Source organism: Carcharhinus amblyrhynchos, chromosome 31 (assembly GCF_965287045.1).
Source record: "Carcharhinus amblyrhynchos chromosome 31, sCarAmb.v2.hapA, whole genome shotgun sequence".
In the NCBI taxonomy this organism is placed as follows: Eukaryota; Metazoa; Chordata; class Chondrichthyes; order Carcharhiniformes; family Carcharhinidae; genus Carcharhinus; species Carcharhinus amblyrhynchos.
The window spans coordinates 17,589,331-17,615,502 of record NC_137354.1 but is presented as its reverse complement, the minus strand read 5'-3'; the positions used below and the strand labels follow the sequence as shown (position 1 = coordinate 17,615,502).

Here is a 26,172-nt window from a genome sequence, read left to right as displayed (position 1 = left end):
CACGGCAATGGAACTTTCATTATAACTGATTTTACCCTGAAGCAGTGAAGAGGAAGTTGTACAAACAGGCCAGAATTCAAATCCAGCTCAGGCTCTAGAAGAACTGATCCCCAGGCAAGGAAGTTTCCCAAACTATTTGTCAGAAATCTCAGTCCAAGTACCACATCACAGCTCTGGGCACGTGAAAGGGTGACATGGCCTTCAGCAGGGTGCAGTGGAGATTTACTCAAATAATATCCAGATTGATTAAGTTGATCTTTCCCTTCACTCTATTTGTAACTGCAACACTACATTCTGCACGCTTACCTTGTCCCGATATACTAAATTGCCACTTAATGTCCAAGGATGTGTAGGTTGGATGGATTGGCCATGTTAAATTGCCCCTTGGTGTCCAAGGATGTATAGGTTAGGTGGATTGGCCATGCTAAATTGCCCCTTAGTGTCCAAAGATACGTAGGTTAGCTGGATTGGCCATGCTAAATTGTCCCTTAGTGTCCAAAGATGTGTAGATTACATGGATTGGCCATGCCAAATTGCCCCTTATTGTCCAAATATGTGTAGGTTGGATGGATTGGCCATATTAAATTGTCCTGAACTGGATGCTTTGTCTGTAAAGATTCAAAAGCCTAAGGTCATGTTCCAACTGACTCAAGAACAGCTTCTTCCCTGCTGCCATCAGACTTCTGAATGACGGAGCAGACTCGATGGGCAGGATTGGTCTAATTCTGCTCCTATATCTTCTGGTGTTAGCATTGCTATTGTATCTGCCAATCCTGGCTCCTGTAGGAGAAAGGTCCCAGCTTCCTCTAGTCTTACCAATCAAGAACCTATCTATCTCTGTCTTAAATACACTCAATAACTTGGTTTCAACAGCCTTCTGCGGCAATGAATTCCACAGATTCACCACCCTCTGGCTGAAGAAATTCCTCCTCAATTTGGTTCTAAAGGGTCACTCCTTTACTCTGAGTGGTGCCGTCAGACCCCAGTCTCTCCCGCTAATGGAAACATCTTCCTCACTCTATCCAGAATAAGGTTAAGAGGTATCTTGACACATACATGAATAGGCAGGGAATAGAGCGATACGGACCGCGTAGAGGCAAAAGGTCTTTAGTTTAGAAAGACATCATGTGTTGGCACAGGCTTGGTGGGCCAAACTGTGCTGTGCTGCTTTGTGTTGTTCTATTAATAGAGCTGCTGAAAATCATTATGGGTAAATAATGTTTTGTATCACACTGAGAAAGGCACGAAGAGGAGCAAAATCTTAAAAATTTGTTTCTCTGCTATGATCTTTCATTTAAATTCAGTTTTTCTTTCTAAATTGATGGGCTGATAAAATGGCTGCAGCTGGTCTCATGCTGCTGGTTCTGGAAGATTCTAAGCCCTTCCAATGGATAAAGGCTGATGTGTCTGCCTCCTGGAATGTTAATTGTGTCGTACGAACATTCCAGCCAAGCTGACACAAAGGACTGGAAGACGAGGCGTCTGCATGGACCGGCTTTGGACAAAGGCTGAGCTATCTGTGACTCGCCATCTCCAACATTGTGCTAATGGTTCTACAGTTACCTTCAAGACAAGGGGCCTTCAAGTGCATCTGAATGGCTCAACCTTGTCGTACGCCTGAGATTTGAGCTGTATGAAATACAGATTTTGGACATTGTGTCGAGCGGTTTAACCTCCGCCGAGGAAACCAGCCTATGGGCTAGTAGCTGACTTCTGACCTCCGTCCCTCTCAAATTCGGATCTGAGGAAAGATTCCTGGATTTGACCCCCAGAGTGAACCAATTCCCAGAATGCTTTGCTGCATCGCCAACCGCCTCTTGGGACAAAGGCCAAGAATTCTTCAAAGATGTTGCAGGACAAAGTTATAGATCAAAGAGATCTAGGGGTACAGGTTCATAACTCCTTGAAAATTGAGTCACAGGTGGACAGGGTGGTGAAGAAGGCATTCGGCATGCTTGGTTTCATTAGTCAGAACACTGAATACAGGAGTTGGGACGTCTTGTTGAAGTTGTACAAACATTGGTAAGGCCACACTTGGAATACTGTGTGCAATTCTGGTCACCCTATTGTCGAAAGGGTATTATTAAACTAGAATGAGTGCAGAAAAGATTTACTAGGATGCTACTGAGATATGATTGTTTAACCAAAAGGAGAGGCTGGATAGACTGGGACTTTTTCCCCTGGAGTGTAGGAGACTTAGGGGTGATCTTATGGAGGTCTATAAAATAATGAGGGGCATAGATTAGATAATCAACGACTTTTCCCAAAGATAAAACTAGCGGGCACAGGTTTAAGGTGAGAGGGGAGAGATGCAAAAGTGTCCAGAGGGGCAATTTTTTCACACAGAGGATGGTGAGTGTCCGGAATGAGCTGCCAGAAGTAGTAGTAGAGGCGGGTACAATTTTGTGTTTTAAAAAGCACTTAGGCAGTTACAAGGATGAGATGTGTATAGAGGGATATGGGCTAAATGCGGGTAATTGGGACTAACTTAGTGATTTAAAAAAAAGTGCAGCATGGACAAGTTGGGCCGAAGGGCCAGTTTCTATGCTGTAATCCTTGATGACTGTATGTGCGGGTTAGGTTGATTGGCCATGCTAAGTTGCCCCTCAGCGTCAAGTTAGGAGGGTAAATAAGTTGGTTTATGGAGAGAGAGCCTGGATGGGTTTTTTTATTTATTAGTCACAAGTAAGGCTTACATGAACATCGCAATGAAGTTACTGTGAAACTCCCCTGGTTGCCACATTCTGGCGCCTGTTTGGATCAATGCACTCAGTCTGCACATCTTTGGACTGTGGGAGGAAGCTAGAGCACCCGGAGGAAACCCACGCAGACATGGGGAGAACATGCAGACTCTGCACAGACAGTGACCCAAGCTGGGAATCGAACCTGGGTCCCTAATGCTGTGAGGCAGCAGTGCTAACCACTGTGCCACCCTGCTGCCCGTGCAGTCGATGCAGGTTCGATGGGGCGAATGGCCTCCTGTAGAGGTTCTAATGATTCTACAATTCTATGACTTCTATCAGCAAAGTCACCAACAAGAACTTTCACTGAACACTGACTTACTGGGCTCGACTTAGGTGGATTAATGCCAACAGACTTTTTTTTAAATAACTCACAATTTGTAACATCTTTCCCTTTCTTTCTCTGCATTCTATCTTGCTGGCACATTGAGTGTGAATGTATGTCACCATCCACCCCTCAGGTTTTGAATGTTCCTATTCATAGAATCGTAGAATCTCTACAGTGCAGAGGGAGGCCATTTGGCCCATGAGACTGCACTATCCTTCCAATCCCCCTGACACTAACAGAGAATTTAGCATGGCCAATCCGTCTAACTTACACATCTTAGGACAATAAAGGGCAATTTAGCATGGCCAATACCCCTAACCTGCACATCTTTGGGCACTAAGGAGCAATTTAGCATGGCCAATCCATCTAACCTGCACATCTTTGGACACTAAGAGGCAATTTAGCATGGCCAATCCATCTAACCTGCACATCTTTGGATACTAAGGAGCAATTTAGTACAGCCGATCTACCTAAGATGCACATCAATGGACACTAAGGGGCACATTGCATGGCCAATCCACCTAACCTGCACATCTTTGGACACTAAGGGGCAATTTAGCACAGCCAATCCTCTAACCGACACATCTTTGAACATTAAGGGGCAATTTAGCATGGCCAATCCGCCTAATCTACACATCTTTGGAAGGAAACCCACACAGGCAAGGAGTGAATGTGCAAACTCCACACAGACAGTTACATCTATATCTGTACATCGGAATGTATTTATGGTTATTGTGCCAGGAGATGTCCTTATTGAATGGCAATGTTGGGCTTCATTGCAAAGGCGTTATCAGAGTAAATCGTAAAATTAGAAGGAGCATGTACAAAGTATAAATGGATTGTACAAGTTCAATGATGAATGAATTGGAGACAGTCTAAAGATTGTTTAGGCGGAGTGTCGCATGGTTTTATTTGTGTTTTGCAATGTGAAGTCTTGCCTAATTGAAACATATAAGATTCCAAGGGCCTTGAGAGTGGATGCTGGGAGAATGTTTCCCCTCTTGGGACAATCTAGAATTAAGGGGAACAGTTTCAAAACTTCCAGTTTAAGATGGATATTAGCAGGAATTTCTTTTCTCAGAGGGCTGTTGGAATTCCCTTCCCCAGAGAGCAGTGGGGGCTGGGTCACTGAATATATTTCAAGGCTGAGTTGGACAAAGAGTTTTGAATGAGCAGGAAGTCACACTCCAAGTGTCAAGGGAATCTTCAAAAGGTAGGGCAGTCTAAAGGGCATAGGTTTAAGGTGAGAGAGGAGAGATACAAAAGTCGAGGGGGCAATTTTTTCACTCAGAGGGTGGTGAGTGTCTGAAACAAGCTGCCAGAGGTAGTAGTAGAGGCAGGTACAATTTTGTCTTTTATAAAGCATTTAGACAGTTACATGGGTATAGAGGCATTTGGGCCAAACGTGGGCAACTGGGACTAGCTTAGTGGTAAAACCTGGACGGCATGGACGAGTTGGGCCGAAGGGTCTGTTTCCATGCTATAAACCTCTATGACTCTATGGTAATTAGATCATAGAATCAGAGAATCCCTACAATGCAGAAGGAGACCATTCGGCCTATCAGGTCTGCACTGACTCTCTGACAGAGCATTTTACTCAGAACCTATTCCAAAAGCCCCACATATTTACCCTACTAATCCATTTAACCTGCATATCTTTGGACACTAAGGATCAAGTTAGCATGGCCAATCCACCTAACCTGCACATCTTTAGACACTAAGGGGCAATTTAGCATGGCCAATCCACCTAACCTGCACATCTTTAGACACTAAGGGGAAATTTAGCACGTCCAATCTCCCTAACCTTCACATCATTGGCACACAAACAGAAGATGCTGGAAAATGCCAGCAGGTCTGATAACATCTGGGCAGAGAGAATAGAGCCAATGTTTCGAGTCAGGATGACCCTTTATCAGATCTGAGCATGGATCCATGTCTGATTTCCTGGTCCTAGCTGGCTGTGAAATCCCATGTAAACCAGTCCAATCCGGCCAACCAGAAATTAACCCATCTGTGCCAGTAATGGGGAAGAGATTCCACCCCTCCCTCCCCCCAGGATTCCCGCTCCCACCCCCTCTCCAGACCACACTGACAATCACAAATCAAACACCAAACAAACATAACATCTTACAATCCACGAAGTGAATTATTACAGCGCTACAAACACTCTTTGTCATGTTGTATGTTGGCGCATTGAAGGATTTCCAAAGCAGATAGGCAGCAACGAGAATGTATTTAAATGCTTCTCAGAACTGAGATCAATGTCAACATTTTCTTGACTTTCAATATCAATTATTCAGCAGTTTTGTAATCTCAGTGTTAGTGTGCCTGGATAAACAGCCTCTGTTGTGTTAGCATAACAAGTGCGCCTTGCACTCTGAATCAATTTTCCACCTCTGCGAAACGATTGCAAAAACAATTTTCCCATGGGAAAAACTCGCTCCTTCAACACGAGACAAACTACAACGATCAAAATTCTACGATGAGAGCATGGGGGACAGGAGATGTTAGGGAGAGTAGAGTGGGGGAGGTGGGGGGAGCAGGTGAAAGGAGGATCCAAACCAAAGCTCCACATCTGAAGTGCAAATGGTAGAAAACTTCAAGTTTCTGGTTGTTCTGATCACCAACAACCTGCCTGGGTCCCTCCACACTGAAGCTATAGTTATGAAAGGCCACCAATGCCTCTACTTTCTTAGAAGGCTAAGGAAATTTGGCATGTCTGCTATGACTCTCACCAATTCTTACAGATGCACCTTATTTGGCATCCTTTCCAGATATATCACAATTTGGCCAATCCTGCTCTGACTAAGACCAAGCAAGAAATTACAAAGGGTTGTGAACAAAGTCCAGACCATCGCACAAACCAGCTTCCCACCCATTGACTCTGTCTACATTTCCCACTGCCTCGGAAAAGTAGCCAGCATAATCAAGGACCCCATGCACCCTGGACATTCTCTCTTCCGCCTTCTTCAGTCGGGGGAAAAGATACAAAAGATCACGTACCAACCAACTCAAGAACAGCTTCTTCCCTGCTGCTGTTAGATTTCTGAATGGACCTGCCTTATATTAAGCTGATCTTTCTCTACACCCTAGCTACACTACACTACATTCTGCACTCTCTCTTTTCCTTCTCTCCTATGTACACTATGAATGGTATGCTTTGTCTGTGTAGCACACAAGAAACAATACTTTTCACTGTATCCCAATACATGTGACAATAATAAAATCAAATCAAATATTAAGCTGATCTTTCTAGCTATGACTGTAACACTACAGTCTGCACCCTCTCCTTTCCGTCTCCCCTATGTACTCTATGAATGGTATGCTTTGTCTATATAGCGAGCAAGAAACAACACTTTATCTTACATCTCAATAGAGGTAACAATAATAAATCAAATCAAATATTAAGCTGATCTTTTGTTACACCCTAGCTATGGCAGTAACATCACGTTCTGCACCCTCTCCTTTTCTCCTCCCTGATGTACTTTGTGAACGGTATGCACTGTCTGTGTAGCGAGCAAGAAACAACACTTTTCACTGTATCCAAATACTTGTGACAATAACTCAACTGAAACTAAACCACTGGTGGCTTTCTCCATTGCATCATTCCTTCCTGGTACTGGGGGAGAACAGGTGGGCAGTGGGCAATGCCAGGGGACAGTGCCCAGATAGTGCCAAGATGGCAGTGCTGGGGTCATGCTAGGGGACAGTGCCCAGATAGTGTGAGGATGGCAGCACTGGGGTCATCTGGGGACAGTGTCCAGATAGTGCCAGGATGGCAGTGCTGGGTCATGCCAGGGGACAGTGCCCAGATAGTGCCAGGACAGCAGTGCTAGGGTCATGCCAGGGGGCAGTGCAGGCAAGCAGAAAGTATTCCAGACTTGCGCCTCGAGGTGCTGGGGGGCCTTTGGGCAGTCGGGAAGTGAGTGCCCTCTGGGGGATTGCCAGCAGTCTGACCTGCTCTCGCAGCCGCAGTTTTTATATGGCCAGTCTAGTTCAGCAGGCACACTGCCGATGTAATGACGTTCACTCTGAGGGAAATACAATAGGGTCACATTGGTACATTAACCAGACGCTCTTGTCTGGAGGGCATCGAACCAAATGAGTAACCTACATAGCAGAGTTAATGACACTTCATAGTCAATAACTTGCACTTATGTGAAGCCTTTAACCCACTAAGTATGTCCTGACATGCTTGGGAAAGTGCTGATTAGATCCGAGATTGATGAGGAGGAAAGTTAAGGAGAAGCTTCGATAAGCAAAGATTAGATTGTAAGAAGGATTTTGAAATGGGTCACGAAGATTTAGAATCACAGAAGGATCATAGAATCCTTACAGTGTAGAAACAGGCCATTCAGCCCTTCGAGCCATTCGATCATAAGGCCATAAAACATGGGAGCAGAATTAGGCCATTCAGCCCATTGAGTCTCCTCCAACAACAATCCCATCTACCCCCTATCCCACATATTTACCTTGCTAATCCCCCTGACACTAAGGGGCATTTAGCATGGCAAATCCAGGTGGCACTATAGTTAAAAAAGCCCACCAACTGCCTCTACTTTCTCAGAAGATAAGGAAATTTGGCGTGTCAGTTACAATTCTCCAACTTTTACAGATGCACCATAGAAAGCATTCTTCCTGGTTGTATCACAGTTTGGTATGGGCTCCTCCTCTGCCCAAGAACGCAAGGAACTACAAAAGATCGTGAATGTAGCCCAATCCATCACACAAACCAGCCTCCCATCCATTGACTCTGTCTACACTTCCTACTGCCTCGGCAAAGCAGCCAGTATAATTAAGGACCGCACAAATCCCGGACATTCTCTCTTCCACCTTCTTCCATTGGGAAAAAGATACAAAAGTTTGAGGTCACGTGCCAACCGACTCAAGAACATCTTTTTCCCTGCTGCTATCAGGCTTTTGAATGGTCTTACCTTGCATTAAGTTGATCTTTCTCTACACCCTAGCTATGACTGTAACACTACATTCTGCACTCTCTCCTTCTCTACGAACGGTATGATTTGTTTGTATAGCACACAAGGAACAATACTTTTGATTGTACACTAATACGTGGGACAATAATAAATCAAATCAAATCAAAAAAGTCTTTCGAAGTGTGGGAGGAAACCCATGCAGACATGGGAAGAACCTGCACACTCCACACAGACGGTGACCCAACCCGAGTCCCTGGTGCCCCACTGTGCTACCATGCGTTTGGAAAAAGGTTTTTCAGGTGGTGGGGTGTAGAAGGTTCTTCTGTTGATGGTGAAGTGAATAGCAGACGAAACGTGAAGAAGGGCAGATTGAAGTTACATCTGAGGACAGAGAGGTGGAGGAAACGGCAGAGGAGGAATTTAGCTCTACAAGAATTTCAAAAAGAGAGATAAGGTTTTGAAAGTTTTGCGGTAATGAGCTTGTGGAATTTTATATTGCTAATAACCAATCATTTAAATACTATCATCTTAAATGATCAATGAATAATTGGGGGTGGCACAGTGGTTAGCACTGCTGCCTCACAGTGCCAGGGACCCGGGTTCGATTCCCGGCTTGGGTCACTGTCTGTGTGGAGTCTGCACATTCTCCCTGTGTCTGCGTGGGTTTCCTCCCACAGTATGAAAGACACGTTGGTTAGGTGCTAATTTCTTCCTCAGCGTACCCAACTAGGTGCCGAGTGTGGCAACTAGGGGATTTTCACAGTAACTTCATTGCAGTGTTAATGTAAGCCTACTTGTGACACTAATAAATAGTCTTTAGTTTACATTTTATTTAAACGTTGTGTTAGGTTTTGTGTCTGTCCGTTTAGAGGCAATCACACGATGGTGAAATGTTCCTATTAGTTGAAGTATTTATTTAATTTACATGTCAGATTTAAAGAGTGAACATATGTCATCAGTCCCTATTTATTAGTTAAAAAAAATTAGTGTTTATTGAATCTTTTGGCAGCTTTCCAAGGTTGTCCTGCAGAACTCCGATGTTGGCACACTGGATTACACACATTCCTCCCTTGTAGTTTCACAGCAGTAAGAATTACTGAGCGATAATCTGTGTCTCACTACCACCCCCACTCCATTTCTCAGGTTCATTCTGAGCTGTTGCTCCTACGCTGCAGAATCAATTGACAATGTCATAACTGCGATCTTGGTAAATTTTGTTAGGCAACAGAACGAAGATGGAGCAGATAGAGTTAAAATGACTCCCCGTGTCTGTGGATTTCCTTCTCCTGTTACGGTTTCCTCCCACAGTTCAAAAATGTGCAGGTTAGGTGGATTGACCATGCTAAAGTGCCCCTTAGTGCCCAAAGATATGCAGGTTTGGTGGATTGGCCGTGCTAAATTGCCCCTTAGTGCCCAAAGATATGCAGGTTTGGTGGATTAGCCATGCTAAATCGCCCCTTAGCGTCCAAAGATATGCAGGTTTGGTGGATTGGCCATGCTAAAGTGCCCCTTTGCGTCCAAAGATATGCAGGTTTGGTGGATTGGCCATGCTAAAGTGCCCCTTAGCGTCCAAAGATATGCAGGTTTGGTGGATTGGCCATGCTAAAGTGCCCCTTAGCGTCCAAAGATATGCAGGTTTGGTAGATTGGCCATGCTAAATTGCCCCTTAGCGACCAAAGATATGCAAGTAGGTGATTTGGCCATGCTAAAGTGCCCCTTAGGCCAGAGCTTTACCACCACGGGAATCAGAGCGGGCAGGAGGTGGATAATTGGAAGGTCCATTGATCTCAGGCAGGATTTTACAGTTTTGGGACAAGTGAGGCTGTAAAAATTGCGCTCTTAGTATCGGGGGGATTAGCAGGGTAAGTACGTGGGGTTACAGGAATAGAGACTTGTGCAATTGTGCGCTGCGGGCCCGAATGGCCTCTTTCTACACTGTAGGATTCTATGATTCTATGATGATGCTAAGATACAGATTGGTCATGATCTAATCAAATTCCAGAACAGGTTCTAGGTGCTGAATGGCCTACTCCTGTTCCCATATTCCCAATGTGCTTGCTTTGTTTGGGAAACTGAATTTGGCTCCATAATGCAGTTGGTGATTCCTGATCTCAGCAACCTGTTTTTATATGATACCTTTCGTGGCAAAGTATCTCTGAACATGTCCAAGTCGCAAGACTTTGGCCAACTGTGCTAATGTCCCCTTGGCATTTGTATCAGGTTTTGTGCCTTGTGAAGTTCCCTGACGTGTTGTACTATATAAAATTTGGTCTGTAAATGCCCATCTTGTGGCGTAGATCTAGTGTCCCTACCTCTGGACCAGGGACTCTGGGGTTAAGTCCCATTTCAGGACTTGATGATCATGAAAAGGTTGGTTATGAGCACTCCCTGTGACATGCCCAGGGATAAGAGCAGGAAAGTCAGCCAGAGGAGGAGTGAATGGAATAGTGGTATTGTCACTGGACTGGAATCCCAGTTATCCTTAGAATCCTGGAATCCTACAGTGCCATTCAGCCCATCGAATCTGCACCGACCACCTTCCCATACACGCCCTATCCCCAGAACCCAATGCATTTATCCTAACTAGTAACTGACACTAAGGGGCAATTTACCATGGCCAGTCCACCTAACCGGCACCTAACTGGGGCACCTGGAGGAAACCCACGTGGGCACGGGGAGAATGTGCAGTCTCTACACAGGCAGTAATCCAAGCCGGGAATCAAACCCGGGTCCCTGGCGCTGTGAGACAGCAGTGCTAACCACTGCGCCATCATGGACCAATGCAATGGAAGTCCATGGTCTCCAATGGTACATGGTGTTGGATATAAATGCAGTTGTTGTTGCTGAGATATCTATTAGCTCTTTAATAATGCTATTTTTAAATCTCTTCGGAAAAGCAGCCAGCATAATTAAGGACCCCACGCACCCCGGACATTCTCTCTTCCACCTTCTTCCATTGGGAAAAAGATACAAAAGTCTGAGGTCACGTACCGACCGACTCAAGACCAGCTTCTTCCCTGCTGCCATCAGACCTTTGGATGGACCTACCATGCATTAAATTGATCTTTCTCTGCACACTAGGTGTGAGTGTAACACGACATCCTGCACTCTCTCGTTTCCTTCTCTGTGAATGGTATGTTTTGTCCGTCTTACGCGCAAGAAACAATACTTTTCACTGTATCCCAATACGTGTGACAATAATAAATCAAGTCCAATCAATTGACCCAGATTTTGTAAAGCAGGGTAAGGGTCAACAGTGGACAGAGGTCACTTCTGAATTACCTCTCATCAGGATACTCACGTGAAAGAGAGAGAACTTATTATTTATGTTGTGATCCTTTTTGAGTTTTGTTTATTTGCTGAAGGAGGCCATTTGGCCCATCGAGTCTGCACCGACCACAATCCCACCCAGACCCTATCCCCATAACTCTCAGTATTTACGCTGCTAATCCTCCTGAAACTAAGGTCAATTTAGCACGGCCAACCCACATAACCCTTACATCTCTGGACTGTGGGAGGAAACAGGAGCACTCGGATGAAACCGGTACTCCAAGTTCGATTCTCCCCACGCAGACAAGGGGAGAATGTGCAGACTCCACACAGACAGTGACCTGAGGCTGGAATTGAACCTGCGACCCTGGCGCTGTGAGGCAGCAGTGCTAACCACTGTGCCACCCACGGCTCCGAGCTCATATAACAAAAGTAATTCAGCACTTTTCCTCTTTCTCCCCGCAGCTGCTGCCTAAGCTGCCAATTATTTTTCATGCATTCTCTGGGATTTAATGCAGATTCCTAAGATTTCCCTTCCATTGTTAAACATCTCCATCTCCCTCAGTCGCGATTGCTGTATTTTTGACGGAAGATTTCCGCACTAACTTTAATGATCCTGGCTGTTTCCCAAGGATTGTGGGACTAAAGACTCCCACGGGAATGATGGCAAAATGAGTAGGAAATGGTGAAAGGACTAAGTGAGCAAGGAGTAATATCTGTGCTTGTGGTCTGATGGGCCCCTTGTCGAGTGATTGCTTGGATAAGGCTAGACCGCGTAGAGTCCACCTGAATATATAAAGCAGCTGGAACCATGGAGAGGTGAGAGAGCAACTCCCCTGAGGAAGCTCCGGTTTCTCTCCTCGCCTGGCAATCTTTCTTGCAATAATTTCCTTGCTCTCGTTGTTAGTGCACCTTATTTATGGAGTAATCCGACCATTCCAAGGACCAGACGCATCAAAGAGGTATCTCCTTACGATGGGGCGGGGGGGTGGGAGGGAATCGGCAGATGTATTTCGCTGGCAGTGTTGCTCAACCCTGCTTGAGATGTGAGCCTCACTGGCAAGGCTGAGATTTACGGTCTGCACAGTGGCACAGTAGTTACTAGCTCCAGGGACCAGAGTTCGATTCCAGTCTTGGGTCACTGTCTGTGTGGAGTCTGCACACTCTCCCTGTGTCTGCGTGGGTTTCCCCCGGGTGCTCCAGTTTCCTCCCACAGTCCAAAGATGTGCAGGTTTGGTGGATTGGCCAAGCTAAATTGCCCCTTAGTGTCCCGGGATGTGTAGGTTAGAGGGATTAGTGAGGTCAGTATGTGGGATTATGGGATAAATCCTGAGTGGGATTGTGGTCGGTGCATACTTGATGGACCGAATGGCCTCCTTCTGCACAGTACGGATTCTATGATCCCGAATTACTTTGGCAGAGGTGGTGGCGCACTGCTGTAGTGTGGGTACACCCACAGTGCAGGATGTTCCCATCTCGCCCACCACGGGAATCGTAGCTGGTGGGACAGGACACCATGCAAAGGTCTGTTAACCTCAGGTGGGATTTTCCGTCTTGGGGCAAGTGTGGTTGGGAAGTCCACCCACACTGTTTCTTCTTTAAGTTACAGTTTGATACAACTGAGTCGCTTGCTAGGCCATTTCAGAGGTTAGTTAAGAGTCAACCCCTTTGCTGTAGGTCTGGAGATGTGTGTAGGCCAGACTGGGTAAGGACGGCCTTCAGTGAAGAGCCTTAGCAATGGGTTTTTTCTTTACAGCAATGCAGTAGTTTCGCGATTATTATTACTGAAACAAGCTTTATATTCCAGATTTACACATGACACTGAATATTCCCCCTGCTGCCACAGTGGCGTTCAAACTCACTGCCTCCAAAATCTGGCCTCAGCCACGAGGTTACCACTCAATAGATGGCACAGGAGGTGATGGCCTAGTGGTATTATCGCTAGACTATTAATCCAGAAATTCAGCTAATGTTCTGGGGACCCGGGTTCGAATCCCGCCACGGCAGATGGTGAAATTTGAATTCAAGAAAAAATATCTGGAATTAAGAATCTACTGATGAAACCATTGTCGGAAAAACTCATCTGGTTCACTATGTCCTTTAGGGAAGGAAATCTGCTGTCCTTACCCAGTCTGGCCTACACGTGATTCCAGAGCCACAGCAATGTGGTTGGCTCCCAATTGTCCTAAGGCAACTAAGGATGGGCGATAAATAGTCCAAAGATGTGTGGGTTAGGTTGATTGGCCATGTTAAAATTGCCTCTTAGTGTCCTAAGATGCTTAGGTTAGAGGGATTAGCGGGTAAAGTATGTAGGGATAGGGGGATACAGCCTGGGTGGGATGGTGGTCAGTGCAGACTCAATGGGCCGAAGGGCCTCTTTCTGCACTGTAGGGTTCATTGATTCTATGAAATGCTGGCCAGCCAGTGACAACGTCTCACAAATTAATTTAATAAATGTGACAGGCCTTTAGTAGAATATATAAAAGATAAATAATAAATATAAGAATCAACACCTGCTGGTATTTTGCATATGGGTAATATCATAGAATCCCTGAAGTGCAGAAGGAGGCCATTTGGCCCATCAAGTCTGCACTAACCACAATCCCACCCAGGCCCTATGCGCATAACCCCTCATATTTACCCTGCTAATCCCCTAGGGTCAACTTAGCATGGCCAATCCACCTAACCTGCACATCTCTGAAGTGTAGGAGAAAACCGGGACACTCTGGGGAAACCCACACAGACACGGGGAGAACGTGCAGATTCCACTCAGATAGTGACCCAGGGTGGGAATTGAACCTGGGTCCCTGGCACTGTGAGGCAGCGGTGCTAACCACTGTGTCACCGTGCTGCCCCCTGGATAATGTAAGGCAGACTAATTTTTCTTGATGTTATATTCCTGGGACAGTTTCCAGCTCAGACCCTGAGTCATTCTGAACAGAATTGTAATAAGCTGCTGCAGTTTGCAGGATTCAGATTATCCAGCGGTTACCACAGGCTGAGAAATAAATGACTGCATAGCTGGAAACTCAAACTAATGGCCATTGACGACTTAGCTATCTCATATCACTGGTCCGTCTAATACACATTGGCATCTTCCTGCTGTTTTAGTCACAAGTTATTAAAGGCATGGCTCACTAAGCACCCAGAGTAAGCTTTGATTTGTTTTATATTGAGTGTCTGCTTGTATAATTCTCATTGGAAAATCTTCTGTTTCATTATGAGTCAATTTTAATGTAGGGCTGTTCAGTTAATGTAGAATTCAGTGCAGAAGGAGGCCATTTGGCCCATCAAGTCTGCATCAACTCTTCGACAGAGGATATCACCCCAGGCTCTTTCTTGTAACCCTACGTATTTACCCTGCTGAACCTTCACATCTTTGGACACTAAGGGGCAATTTAGCATGGCCAATCCATCTAACTTACATCTTTGAACACTCAAGGGCAATTTAGCATGGCCAATCCATCTAACCTGTATCTTAGGACACTCAAGGGACAATTTAGCATAGTCAATCCACCCAATCTGCTCATCTTTGGAAACTAAGGGGCAATTTAGCATTGTCAATCCACCTACTCTGCGCACCTTTGGACATTAAGGGGCAATTTAGCCTGGCCAATCCACCTAACCTGCACATCTTTGGTCTGTGGGAGGAAACCGGAACACCCAGAGGAAACCCACACAGAAACAGGGAGAATGTGCAAACTCCACAGAGGCAGTCACCCGAGGCTGGAATTGAACCGGGTCCCTGGACCACTGTGCCTCCTGCCGCAATATTACTAAGTGGTGTGATACAGAAGTGTGTGAATTTTAGATGAAGCAATGGACTCACAAAGAATCATAGCTCCCCTTGCATCTCAGAAACTGACTAAACTTCACGAAACGCTAAGAACAAATGGAGAGGGAACAGACGTACAGGAGTGATTTGAATTCCTTGCTTCCCATACTGAGGGTGAGCTGTGAGTCGGCACACATTCCCTTCATCTGGACAAGTTCAATCTCGATCCAATCTTGATGGAAGGGTGAATGAACTAGGAACACGAATAAACAGCCTTTTCAGACTCTCCGACATTTTATTAGCCATGGCAACACTTTTTGTTATTGATTCGATAACATGCCATCCTTGGCACAGTGGTTAGCACAGCTGCCTCACAGCGCCAGGGACCCGGGTTCAATTCCGGCCTCGGGTCGCTGTCTGTGTGGAGTTTGCACATTCTCCCCATGTTTGTGTGGGTTTCCTCCGGGTGCTCCGGTTTCCTCCCACAGTCCAAAGATATGTAAGTTAGATGGATTGGCAATGCCAAATTGCCCCTTAGTTAGGGGGATTAGCAGGATAAATATGTGGGATCATGGGGATTGAGCCTGGATGGGATTGTGCAGACTCAATGGGCTGAATAGCCTCCTTCTGCACTGTAGGGAATCTATGATTCAATAAAGTTTAATGAGCCAAAAAAAAGATAAGAGAATCAGCTGATGGATTTATCTTCTTTATGTCCCAGAAGAGGACAATCCCAGTTTTAACTAACATCAAAAAACGTCCATCCCATAGTGCAGATTGATATGGACTTAAGTTACACCAATAATAGGACCACGTGCTAACCTACAGTGCTCTCTCAGGCAGGTACAAAGGTTGCAAGCACTTAGGGTACCGAATTCCTACGGGAGAATGGTTCAAGATCCAATGTTTAGCACTGATCACTCCTGGCTTCCCAAAGCCTGTCCACCATCAACAAGGCACAAATCGGGAGTGTGATGGAATACTCTCCCCTTGGCTGGGTGGGTGCAGATCCAAAAACATGCAAAAAGTTCAACACCATCCAAGACAAAGCAACCCGCTTGATTGGAACCCCATCCACAAACATCCACTCCCTCCACCACCGACGCACAGTGCATACCTGTCTAAAGATGCACCGCAAAAGCCTAGACAGCACCTTCCAAACCCACGACCACTTCCATCTAGAAGGACAAGGGCAGCAGATACATGGGAACACCTCCATCTGCAAGTTCCCCTCCAAATCACTCACCATCCTGACTTAGAAATATATCGCCGTTCCTACACCATCACTGGGTCAAAATCCTGGAACTCCGTCCCGAATATTCACTGTGGGTGAGCCTACACCACAGGGACGGCAACAGTTAAATAAGGCAGCCCAGCACCACCTTCTCAAGGGATGGGCAATAAATGCTGGCCTAGCTAGTGAAACTCACATCCCATAAATGAATTTTAAAAAGACATAGAAGATCATAGGATACAGGAACATTAAGCAGTACGGACCCAATAATATTGACCTTAAAAAAACCCTTCCAAGAACACATGCATTTGATTCCAATTAATATCACTGCAGCACCTTATAGAATTGTGATGGTAGTAGTGTTGAGCTCTTAAGACATGTTTTAACATAGAAAGGGTTGTTTGAAAGAGAAGGAAGCGGTGACACAGTGGTTAACACTGCTGTTTCACAGTGCCAAGGATCTGGGTTCGATTCCGGCATTGGGTGACAGTCTGTGTGGAGTTTGCACATTCTCCCCGTGTCTGTGTGGGTTTCCTCCGAGTACTCCAGTTTCCTCCCACAGTCTGAAAGATGTGCAGGTTAGGTTGATTGACCGTGCTAAATTGTCCTTTAGTGTCAGGAGGATTTGAAGGGTAAATATGTGGAGTTGCGGGGATAGGGCCTGGGTGGGATTGTTGTTGGTGCAGACTCAAAGGGCCAAATAGCCTCTTTCTGCATTGTAGGGTTCTAGGATTCTATGAAATAGGTAACAAGCTTTGCATTCACATCCTAGTAATGAATAACTTCAATTTAAGCTTTAAGAACCCAACTTTCTAAGATGGTATAAAACACAAAGTTTAAAGTTTGTTTATTAGTGTCACAAGTAGGCTTACATTAACACTACAATGAAGTTACTGCGAAAATCCCCTAGTCGCCACACTCTGGTGCCTGTCGGTTACACTGAGCCATTAGCATGGCTAATGCACCTAACCAGCATGTCTTTCAGACTGTGGGAGGAAACCAGAGCACCCAGAGGAAACCCACACAGGCATGGGGAGAATGTGCAAACTCCACACAAACAGTGACCCAAGCCAGGAATCGAACCCATGTCCCTGGTACTGTGAGGCAGCAGTGCTAACCACTGTGCCACAGTGCTATCCTGTTGTAACAGAGTTACAACATACAATCTACAACAAAACAACTTACGTTTACATAGTGCCTTTAATGTAATAAAACATCCCAAAGCACTTCATGGGAGCATTATGAAACAAAATATAACTCCAAACCACATGAGGGGGTATTATATTAGATAACCAAAATCTTAGGGAGGTTTTAGAACATAGAACATAGAAAACTACAGCACAAACAGGCCCTTTGGCCCACAAGTTGCACTGATCATATCCCTACCTACTATGCCTATCTATAACCCTCAATCCCATTAAATCCCATGTACTCATCCAGAAGTCTCTTAAAAGACCCCAACGAGTTTGCTTCCACCACCACCGACGGCAGCCGATTCCACTCATCACCACCCTCTGAGTGAGGAACATCTCAAAAGAGAAAATTGAGATAGAGAAACAGAAAGGTGTAGGGAGGCAATTCTGGAACTTAGGACCTGGATAACACAAGACGCAAGACCAGTGATGGAGTGGCTGAAATCGAGGATGTTCTAAGGACAGATTCAGACCAGGGGCCGATATCTCAGAGGGTTGTGGAGTTGGCTGCAGATTACAGAGACAGGGGAATGAGACCAACGCAGGGATCTGAGAACAGGAATGGGAATTGTAAGGTCAAAATTCTGCTTAACAAGAAGGGTTAACGTAGGTCAGCATGGACACAGAGGTTAAAGGTGAGCGGGGACTTGACATAAGCTGAGACACAACTGTGGAATTCTGGACAACCTCATGTTTACAGGGGGGGATAGATTGCGGACAATCGGTCAACAGTGCCGGGGAATCATCAAGTCTACTGATAATGAAAGCACGAATGAGGGTTTCAGCAGAAATACACTGAGACAGGGGCAAAATCAGACAATGTTAAGCAGGTGGAAATAAGCAGTTTTAGTCGTGGTTCATTTATATGGGTGGAAGCTCAAAAAAAAGATCAAATGTGACACCAAAGTTAGGAACAAACTGGTTTTATCATAGAATCCCTACAGCGATGAAGGAAGACATTTGGCCCATCAAGTCTGCCCCGTAACCCCATATATTTACCCTGCTATTCTCCCTGACACTAAGGGGCAATTTAGCACGGCCAATTCACCTAACATGTACATCTTTGGGAGGAACCCACAGCAGTGCTAACCATTGTGCCGCCGTTTAATATCAGTCTGTGGTAAAATAAGTCCATGCTGATTCTAAATGCAACTGCCTGAATTCTTCAGTCCACTCACAAATGAGTAAGTTCCGGAGTCATCCATTTTCAATGGAATTATGACACTAGGAGGGAATGGGTGTGCCTGGCAGCTGTCACAGCTCAATCAGCAAAGCCACCATCTTCTCAAGGACATGAGCAAACATGAGTGATGTTCCAACGCTGAGAACTATTTTTTAATGTTGGGCCACAGACGTCAATCCCCCCCAAGTTTTGACTAATATTAAAAAACATGTTGCCATCATGAAGGGATCACTGCCCATTTTTTGGGGCCATATATCTGGGAACCATGGATGAATGGCACAGTGGTTGGCACTGCTGCCTCACAGTGCCAGGGACACGGGTTCAATTCTGGCCTCTGGCCACTGTCTGTGTGGAGTTTGCATGTTCTCCCCATGTCTGCATGACTTTCCTCTGGATACTCTGGTTTCCTCCGACACTCCAAAGATGTGCAGGTTAGGTGGACTGGCCATGCTAAATTGTCCCTTAGCGTCCAAAGATGTGCAGGTTAGGTGGACTGGCCATGCTAAATTGTCCCTTAGCGTCCAAAGGTGTGTAGGTCAGGTGGATTGCTATGTGAAATTGCCCCTTAGTGTCCAAAGATGTGCTGGTTAGGTGGATTGACCATGCTAAGTTGACCCTTAGTGCTCAAAGATGTCCTGGTTAGGTGGATTGACCATGCTAAGTTGCCCCTTAGTGTCAGGAAGATGAGCAGGGTAAATACATGACGTTACGGGGATAGGCCTGGGTGGGATTGTTGAGGTTGAATGGCCTCTTCCTGCACTGTGGGCATTCGATGATGAGTTCTATTATATGGAGCATGACCCCACATTAAATAGTGACAAAGTAGCTACCGTGGTAATTTTGGAGAATCTATTTCCCAGAGCAACCCCACTGTCTGCAGGTAATTGGAGCTCGTTGCAATGGGTCCCAAGTTAAGCTGAGTACAGTAAATTGGATTTGATATCAGTACTTAATACAGAGTATTGGAGTACCTCCGCCAAATGGAGCCCATATCACTCGCCTAATGGCCTTCACCCAGTCCTCCATGTCATTCTGCGAATTGGCCATAAGTAGGAATGCTTCATGATTGACAGCCATCCGATCCCGGTCCCGATCCCGATCCCCAGCACCCCCTAGAACAAAACAAAAGGAGAATCAATAATTGGAGTTGTCACTATTCTGATTGTATTCCTTCACAAGAACATGAGAGGTACCTCACTACCAGCTAAAGGACTCATTACCCAATTGGGGTGATGCGTGACTGTCAACCAAACCGCCTTTTACCCCCTACTAAAGAGAAATGTCAAAGAAAATGACGATATTAAAATGGGGGCACCCCAACGCTGGAAAATGGGAAATCTATTAAAACTCTAGACTGATGTTTAGAATCAAAAAGCATCGATTGAAAGGGACGAGGAAAATAGATAAAAGTGCAGGTCAGGTGTTTCCCTCCATCATATAGACATTCCTAGCCCATGCATTCATAGAATCCTTACAGAAGAAGGCCATTCAGCCCATCAAGCCATCACCAACTACAATCCTACCCAAGCCCTGTAATCCCATGTCTTTACCCTGCTAATCCCCCTGACATTGCCCTGACACTAAGGGGCAACTTAGCATGGCCAATTCACCTAAACCGCACATCATTGGACACTAAAGGGCAATTTAGCATGGCCAATCCACCTAACTTGCACATCATTGGACACTAACGGGCAATTTAGCATGGCCAATCCACCTAACCTGCACATCATTGGACACTAAGGGACAATTTAGCATCGCCAATCCACCTAATCGACATGTCTTTAGACCCTAAGGGGCAATTTAGCATGGCCAATCCACCTAATCTGCTCATCACTGGATACTAAGGAAAATTTAGCATGGCCAATCCCCCTAACTTAAACATCTTTGGATACAAAGGAACAATTTACTACGGCCAATCCACCTAACTACATAATATCTTTGGAATGTGGGAGAAAATTGGAGATCCCGGAGGAAACCCATGCAGACACAGGGAGAACATGCAAACTCTACACAGACAGTGACCCGAGGTCGGAATCGAATCCGGGTCCCTGGTGCTGTGAGGCTGCAGTGCTAACCACTGAGCCACCAAATCGCCTACTTGTCTCCCAGCCATCATTCGCAGGTTCTGGTCAATAGGAATGAGGAAAGCTTGCAGATGAGGATCCCTGATCTAACTGGAACGTAGGTAGGAGAGACTAACTCCTCCAAGGATAGCGTTAACATCCTCCATCCTCCATAGGGATAATGGTCTGAACAGCGCAGCAGCCAGTTAGGGAGTTGGTTGGAAGCAGGGAGGAGCGCATTGATCAAGTCTGATCATGGTCACTGTTTGTTACTGGGATTGTCCACCCTCCAAGATTGGCCTGGAATCTCTGGGGATTGAAGATCAGTCTCTGGCAAGCTGGAGAAAAATCATCAGGACATTGAAGAAGATTTCTTTTTGTCATTTTCTTTGACATTTCTCTTCAGAAAAAGGGAAATTAACGGTGGTTTGGTTGACAGTCACACATCATCCAATCGGATAATGAGTCTTTTAGCTTTCCAATTGGATTAGGAAGGCAAGGATGGATGCGTTAGCCAACTAATGGCTGGAGAGAGGGGTTGAGTCATATACTGAAGCTTGCAAGTACACAAATCATAACAGCTGCCAGTGCTAATTATTATTTCCTCTTCGGTTGTGAAGACTAAATGACATCTAAGGCCATCACCGGATAGCTCTAAGGTAGCGGTGACACGCTTCCTGGCCTCCTTTCTGGCAGTGAGCCCACAGTAAACATCTTGGCGTTTACTTGCAACAATGCCAACTTCTGGCGTGGCTAATTAACTCCCGTCAAAATCTCCAGCCTCAATCCTGAAATCTGACGCCTACGGATCTCAGTGCAGCACTTGTGATTGAGAGGGCTGGCAAGAGGTAAGTTTTGCTTTTTAACATAGCAATATAGAACGTATCGGGGGGATTCCTCCGGCTACCAGTGAATGTATCCTGGTGGCAATGTGCAACTAAGGAACATTTCCAATCTCTTGTCCATTTGGTATAGTCACAGCGTCTCCCCATTTTTAGATTCAATGTCAATGTCACCCACACCTTCTTCCAGCTGGACATAGGCCAGTCCTACAGACTTACTCATTAACTACTATAAATATCCACTGACATTGGCCTCCATGGTTCCAGCAAGCACTAAGGAATGAGAGAGGCCTCAGAAATGTGCGTTGTACAGGGCTTGGCCAATCAATGCAAAACATCGCAGGCCAGCCTACATTTCAGTCACATTGGTGTCAGCGCAGGTCAAAGTTCACCACACCACCGCGGGGATCTGGGGTGGTTTGGGTTAGTCTGTACCCGGGAAACTCACAAATAATTTGCTAATGTCAAAGCCACACCATTACCTCAGTTGCCAAGGCTTTCTTAACCCTCTTCCCTCCCTCAGAACAGGGTCGCGCCGGTCCGAGAGGGCCTTCTCTGGAAAGGCCGTGACTGGACGAGCCTCGGCAATGGGACACAGGTGAAACCGAATCTCCGTCCACCTCGGAAACAGCTCGTGAGAGAGCTGCGATAATTCTGGATCAGCAGCTGCACAACGCAGTCGCTGAATTCAGTGTGATCACATGTTTGTGCGATTGGTCCTTTTGGCTTCACACGCTACTTTCAAAAATAATATTCAACAGGTGGGCCACTGGAGAATGGAATGAATGATTGTGGGACAACAGACTGTTTCCCAATAATCAAAACAATGTCCAACACTTATGTATAGACCAGATGACGCAGGCGGTACATACAAACGTCAAGCCCATGGACGTACAAGGTCAAAGGACATTCGCATATTAAAGAACAAAGAACATTACAGCACCGGAACAGGCCCTTCGGCCCTCCAAGCGTGCACTGACCATGCTGCCCGACTTAACCATAACCCCCCACCCTTCCAGGGACCATATCCCTTCATTCCCATCCTATTTGTCAAGACAACTCATAAATGTCACTGTTGTATCTGCTTTCGCTACCTCCCTCGGCAGCGAGTTCCAGGCACCCACCACCCTCTGTGTAAAAAAACTTGCCTCGTACGTCTCCTTTAAACCTTGCCCCTCGCACCTTAAACCTGTGCCCCCTAGTAATTGACTCTTCCACCCTGGGAAAAAGCTTCTGACTACCCACTCTGTCCATGCCCCTCATAATCTTGTAGGCTTCTATCAGGTCTCCCCTCAACCTCCATTGTTCCAGTGAGAACAAAGCAAGTTTCTCCAACTCTCCTCAAAGCTAATGCCTTCCATACCAGGGCAACATCCTGGTAAATCTTTTCTGCACCCTCTCCAAAGCCTCCACATCCTTCTGGTAGCGTGGCGACCAGAATCGAACACTATATTCCAAGTGCAAATATTGTGGAAAGGTATTTTGAGGGAAATACTGTTGTGTTAGGCACTTAGGAGGAACCCTGCACAGAATTTTGTCCAAAACAAACTGATTGCTCTGCTTTCTTGACCATATTAAGAGCACGTCCCACTGGGATTATTTATTCCCACTGGCTCCACAAGGGCCTTACTGTCTTGAAGGACAATCCTGCTCTCAACCTGTGTTCCCGCAGGGCTGCGATTGTGGATATCATTATTTGACCACATAAGGGTTATTAATGAGCCTTTCAATGGCCCTAACACAAAGGGCCTGGGTGGGATGCTCTTTTGGAAAGTCAGTGCAGGTTCGATGGGCTGAATAGCCTCTTCTTGTAAAGATTCTAGGCTTCTATGTCAATAGGATAGTTTTTTTGGTATCTTTCAGTGCTGTTTTTATCGGGCTGGCATGGTGGCACAGTGGTTAGCACTGTTGCCTCACAGTGCCAGGGACCCTTGGGTCACTGTCTGTGTGGAGTCTGCATGTTCTCCCTGTGTCTGCGTGGGTTTCTTCCAGGTGCTCTGTTTTCCTCCCACAATCCGAAAGATGCTGGTTAGATACACTGGCCGTGCTAAGTTCTCCCTCAGTGTACACGAACACAGTGTGGCGACTAGGGGATTTTCACAGTAACTTCATTGCAGTGTTAATGTAAACCTACTTGTGACACTAATAAATAAACTTAAACCTTAACCTGATCCTGGTTCTCTGGAGGATTTGGAGCTGGGAATGTGACACCTGCAATGCATTGGGAGGATGAGAATGGGAAGTAAGGAGTGCAGAATGGGGGTTGATCCAGGAAGTGCTTCAGAAACTTGGGGAGAGAGTTGGGCTCAGATGACTGAAGATTGCAAAATGAGTGCAGTGGCTTGAGCAGAAAGTGATTGTATGCAACGTCGCTGCCCAGGAGATGTCAATCACAGCACGGTGGCACAATGGTTAGCAATGCTGCCTCACAGCGCTGGGGACCCGGGTTCAATTCCCAAATTGGGTCACTGTCTATGCGGAGTCTGCACATTCTCCCCATGTCTGCGTGGGTTTCCTCGGGTGCTCCGGTTTCCTCCCACAGTCCAAAGATGTGTGGGTTAGGTGGATTGGCCATGGTAAGTTGCCCCTTAGTGTAAATATGGGGGGGTTACGGGGCCTGGGTGGGATTGTTGTCGGTGCAGACTCGATGGGCCAAATGGCTTCTTTCTGTAGGGATTCTATGATTCTAATATGTGGATTCTATGAAAAGAAAATTACCAATTCTGGGCTGGAATAAACTGAAATCCCTCTAACAACCGCCCGGGGCCGGTTTGGGAGTATATCTTGTGAGAAATTCTTTCACGCTACTTTTCATTTTAGATCTGCAGACTTTCCTGGTGGATTATGGGGCTACATTCTTTCCGAAAGGGTAGCATGTGTTTGCAATATGTACACACACCCTACCGCAGGATACCCAGGAGTCAGCTCTACTCGGGGTTTAATAGACATCAAAGTCTGACTGATGCTGCCATGACATTGGGAAATTACTCATTGTACATCAATCATCAAGCATCAATATCCTCTTCAATCGCGGTGGGAAAAGGTTATTACTTCATTCTGACGCTGACTCTAGACAGAGGCGACAACAGTTACGTGACACTGATAGGAAATTGGAAAGAAGCCCAGTTCATAGAATCAAGTGCAGAAGGAGGCCATTCAGTCCAAAGAACAGTTTGGTCAAAGGCACAAGAATCCACTTTTTTTTCACTGGCTGAACACCTACCTTTTACCAGCTCCTTCCACTCTTTCTGGTTGTATCACAGCTTGGTGTGTGGCTCCCGCGCTATCCAAGACCGCAAAAAACTACAAAAGGTCGTGAATGAAGGCCAATCCATCACGCAAACCAGCCTCCCATCCACTGACTCTGTCTACACTTCCCACTGCCTTGTAAAAGCAACCAGCATAATCCATGGCCCCACGCACTCCTGTCATTCTCTCTTCCACCTTCTTCTGTCAGGAAAAAGGTACAAAAGTCTGAGGTCCAACCAACTCAAGAACAACTTCTTCCCTGCTGCCGTCAGACTTTGAATGGACCTACCTTGTATTAAGTTGATCTTTCTCTGCACCCTAGCTATGACTGTAACACTACCTTCTGCACCCTTTCCTTCTCTATGAACGGTATGTTGTGTCTGTATCACACGCAAGAAACAATACTTTTCACTATGTACTAATACATGTGACAATAAATCAAAGCAAATCAAATTAAGTCAAGAATTCTTCTGCTTCCCCTGTAACTTGGCCTATTTCAGTAATCATCCTGCTGACTTATTCCCTAATCACTCGCTCCTGGAGCTGTCCGTGTCACTGTCACTCTGCGATTATTCTATCTACTGGTAGCGGGATGGTTGGCATTTCTCTGCAGGGACTGATGCTGACAGGTTTAGAGTAGGGTGTACTCTTAGCCATCCACAGGCAAATGTACCTGTGTTTTGACATCATGGAACTAAAGAGTCAGACAGTGCAGAAAAGGCTCTTTGGCCCATTGAGTCTGCACCTGACAATAACTACCCGAAAGGTGCACTAATCCCACTTTGCAGCTCTTGTTCCTTATCCTTGAGTGTTACGGTATTTCAAGTGTTCATCCAAATATTTTTTAAAGGTTGTAAGGTTACCAGCCTCCACTACCTTCCCAGGCAGCTCTTTGCAGATTCCCACCACCCTCTGAGTTATGATGTGGAGATGCCGGTGTTGGACTGGGGTAAGAAGACTCACAACACCAGGTCCAATAGGTTTATTTGGAATCACGAGCTTTCGGAGCGCTGCTCCTTCATTAGGTGAGTATTGAGGTGGACACAGCTGTGCAGCTGGGAGTCTTTCTGCAATGTTCCCATTGTCAACTGTACGAGTTAAAACCCATAAATCCTGTGAACGATGCCATTAAATTAGAAGGCTTTTCTGCCCCAGTGTTCCTATCTTTCCGCAGTGTGGGAATTTACTTCACACAAGCACAACGAGCGCAAGGCCATACAGTATAGAATGGCACACAGTGGTTAGCACTGCTGCCCCACAGCGCCAGGGACCCAGACTGAATTCCTGGCTTAGGTCACTGTTGTGCAGAGTCTGCATGTTCTCCCTGTGCCTGCGTGGGTTTCCTCTGAGTGCTCCGGTT

General features: G+C 45.9%; 1 protein-coding gene across 3 annotated transcripts in view; it reads right to left on the bottom strand.

The window, feature by feature from the left end:
* arhgap22a (Rho GTPase activating protein 22a) overlaps positions 1-26,172 on the bottom strand; it is a 237,944-nt gene that overhangs the window by 40,026 nt on the left and 171,746 nt on the right. For all 3 annotated transcript variants that reach the window (XM_080215690.1, XM_080215691.1, XM_080215692.1), the window contains one exon: positions 19,630-19,770. In XM_080215690.1, coding sequence (XP_080071816.1) covers positions 19,630-19,770 — 141 coding nt within the window. The remainder of the gene's footprint in view (positions 1-19,629; positions 19,771-26,172) is intronic.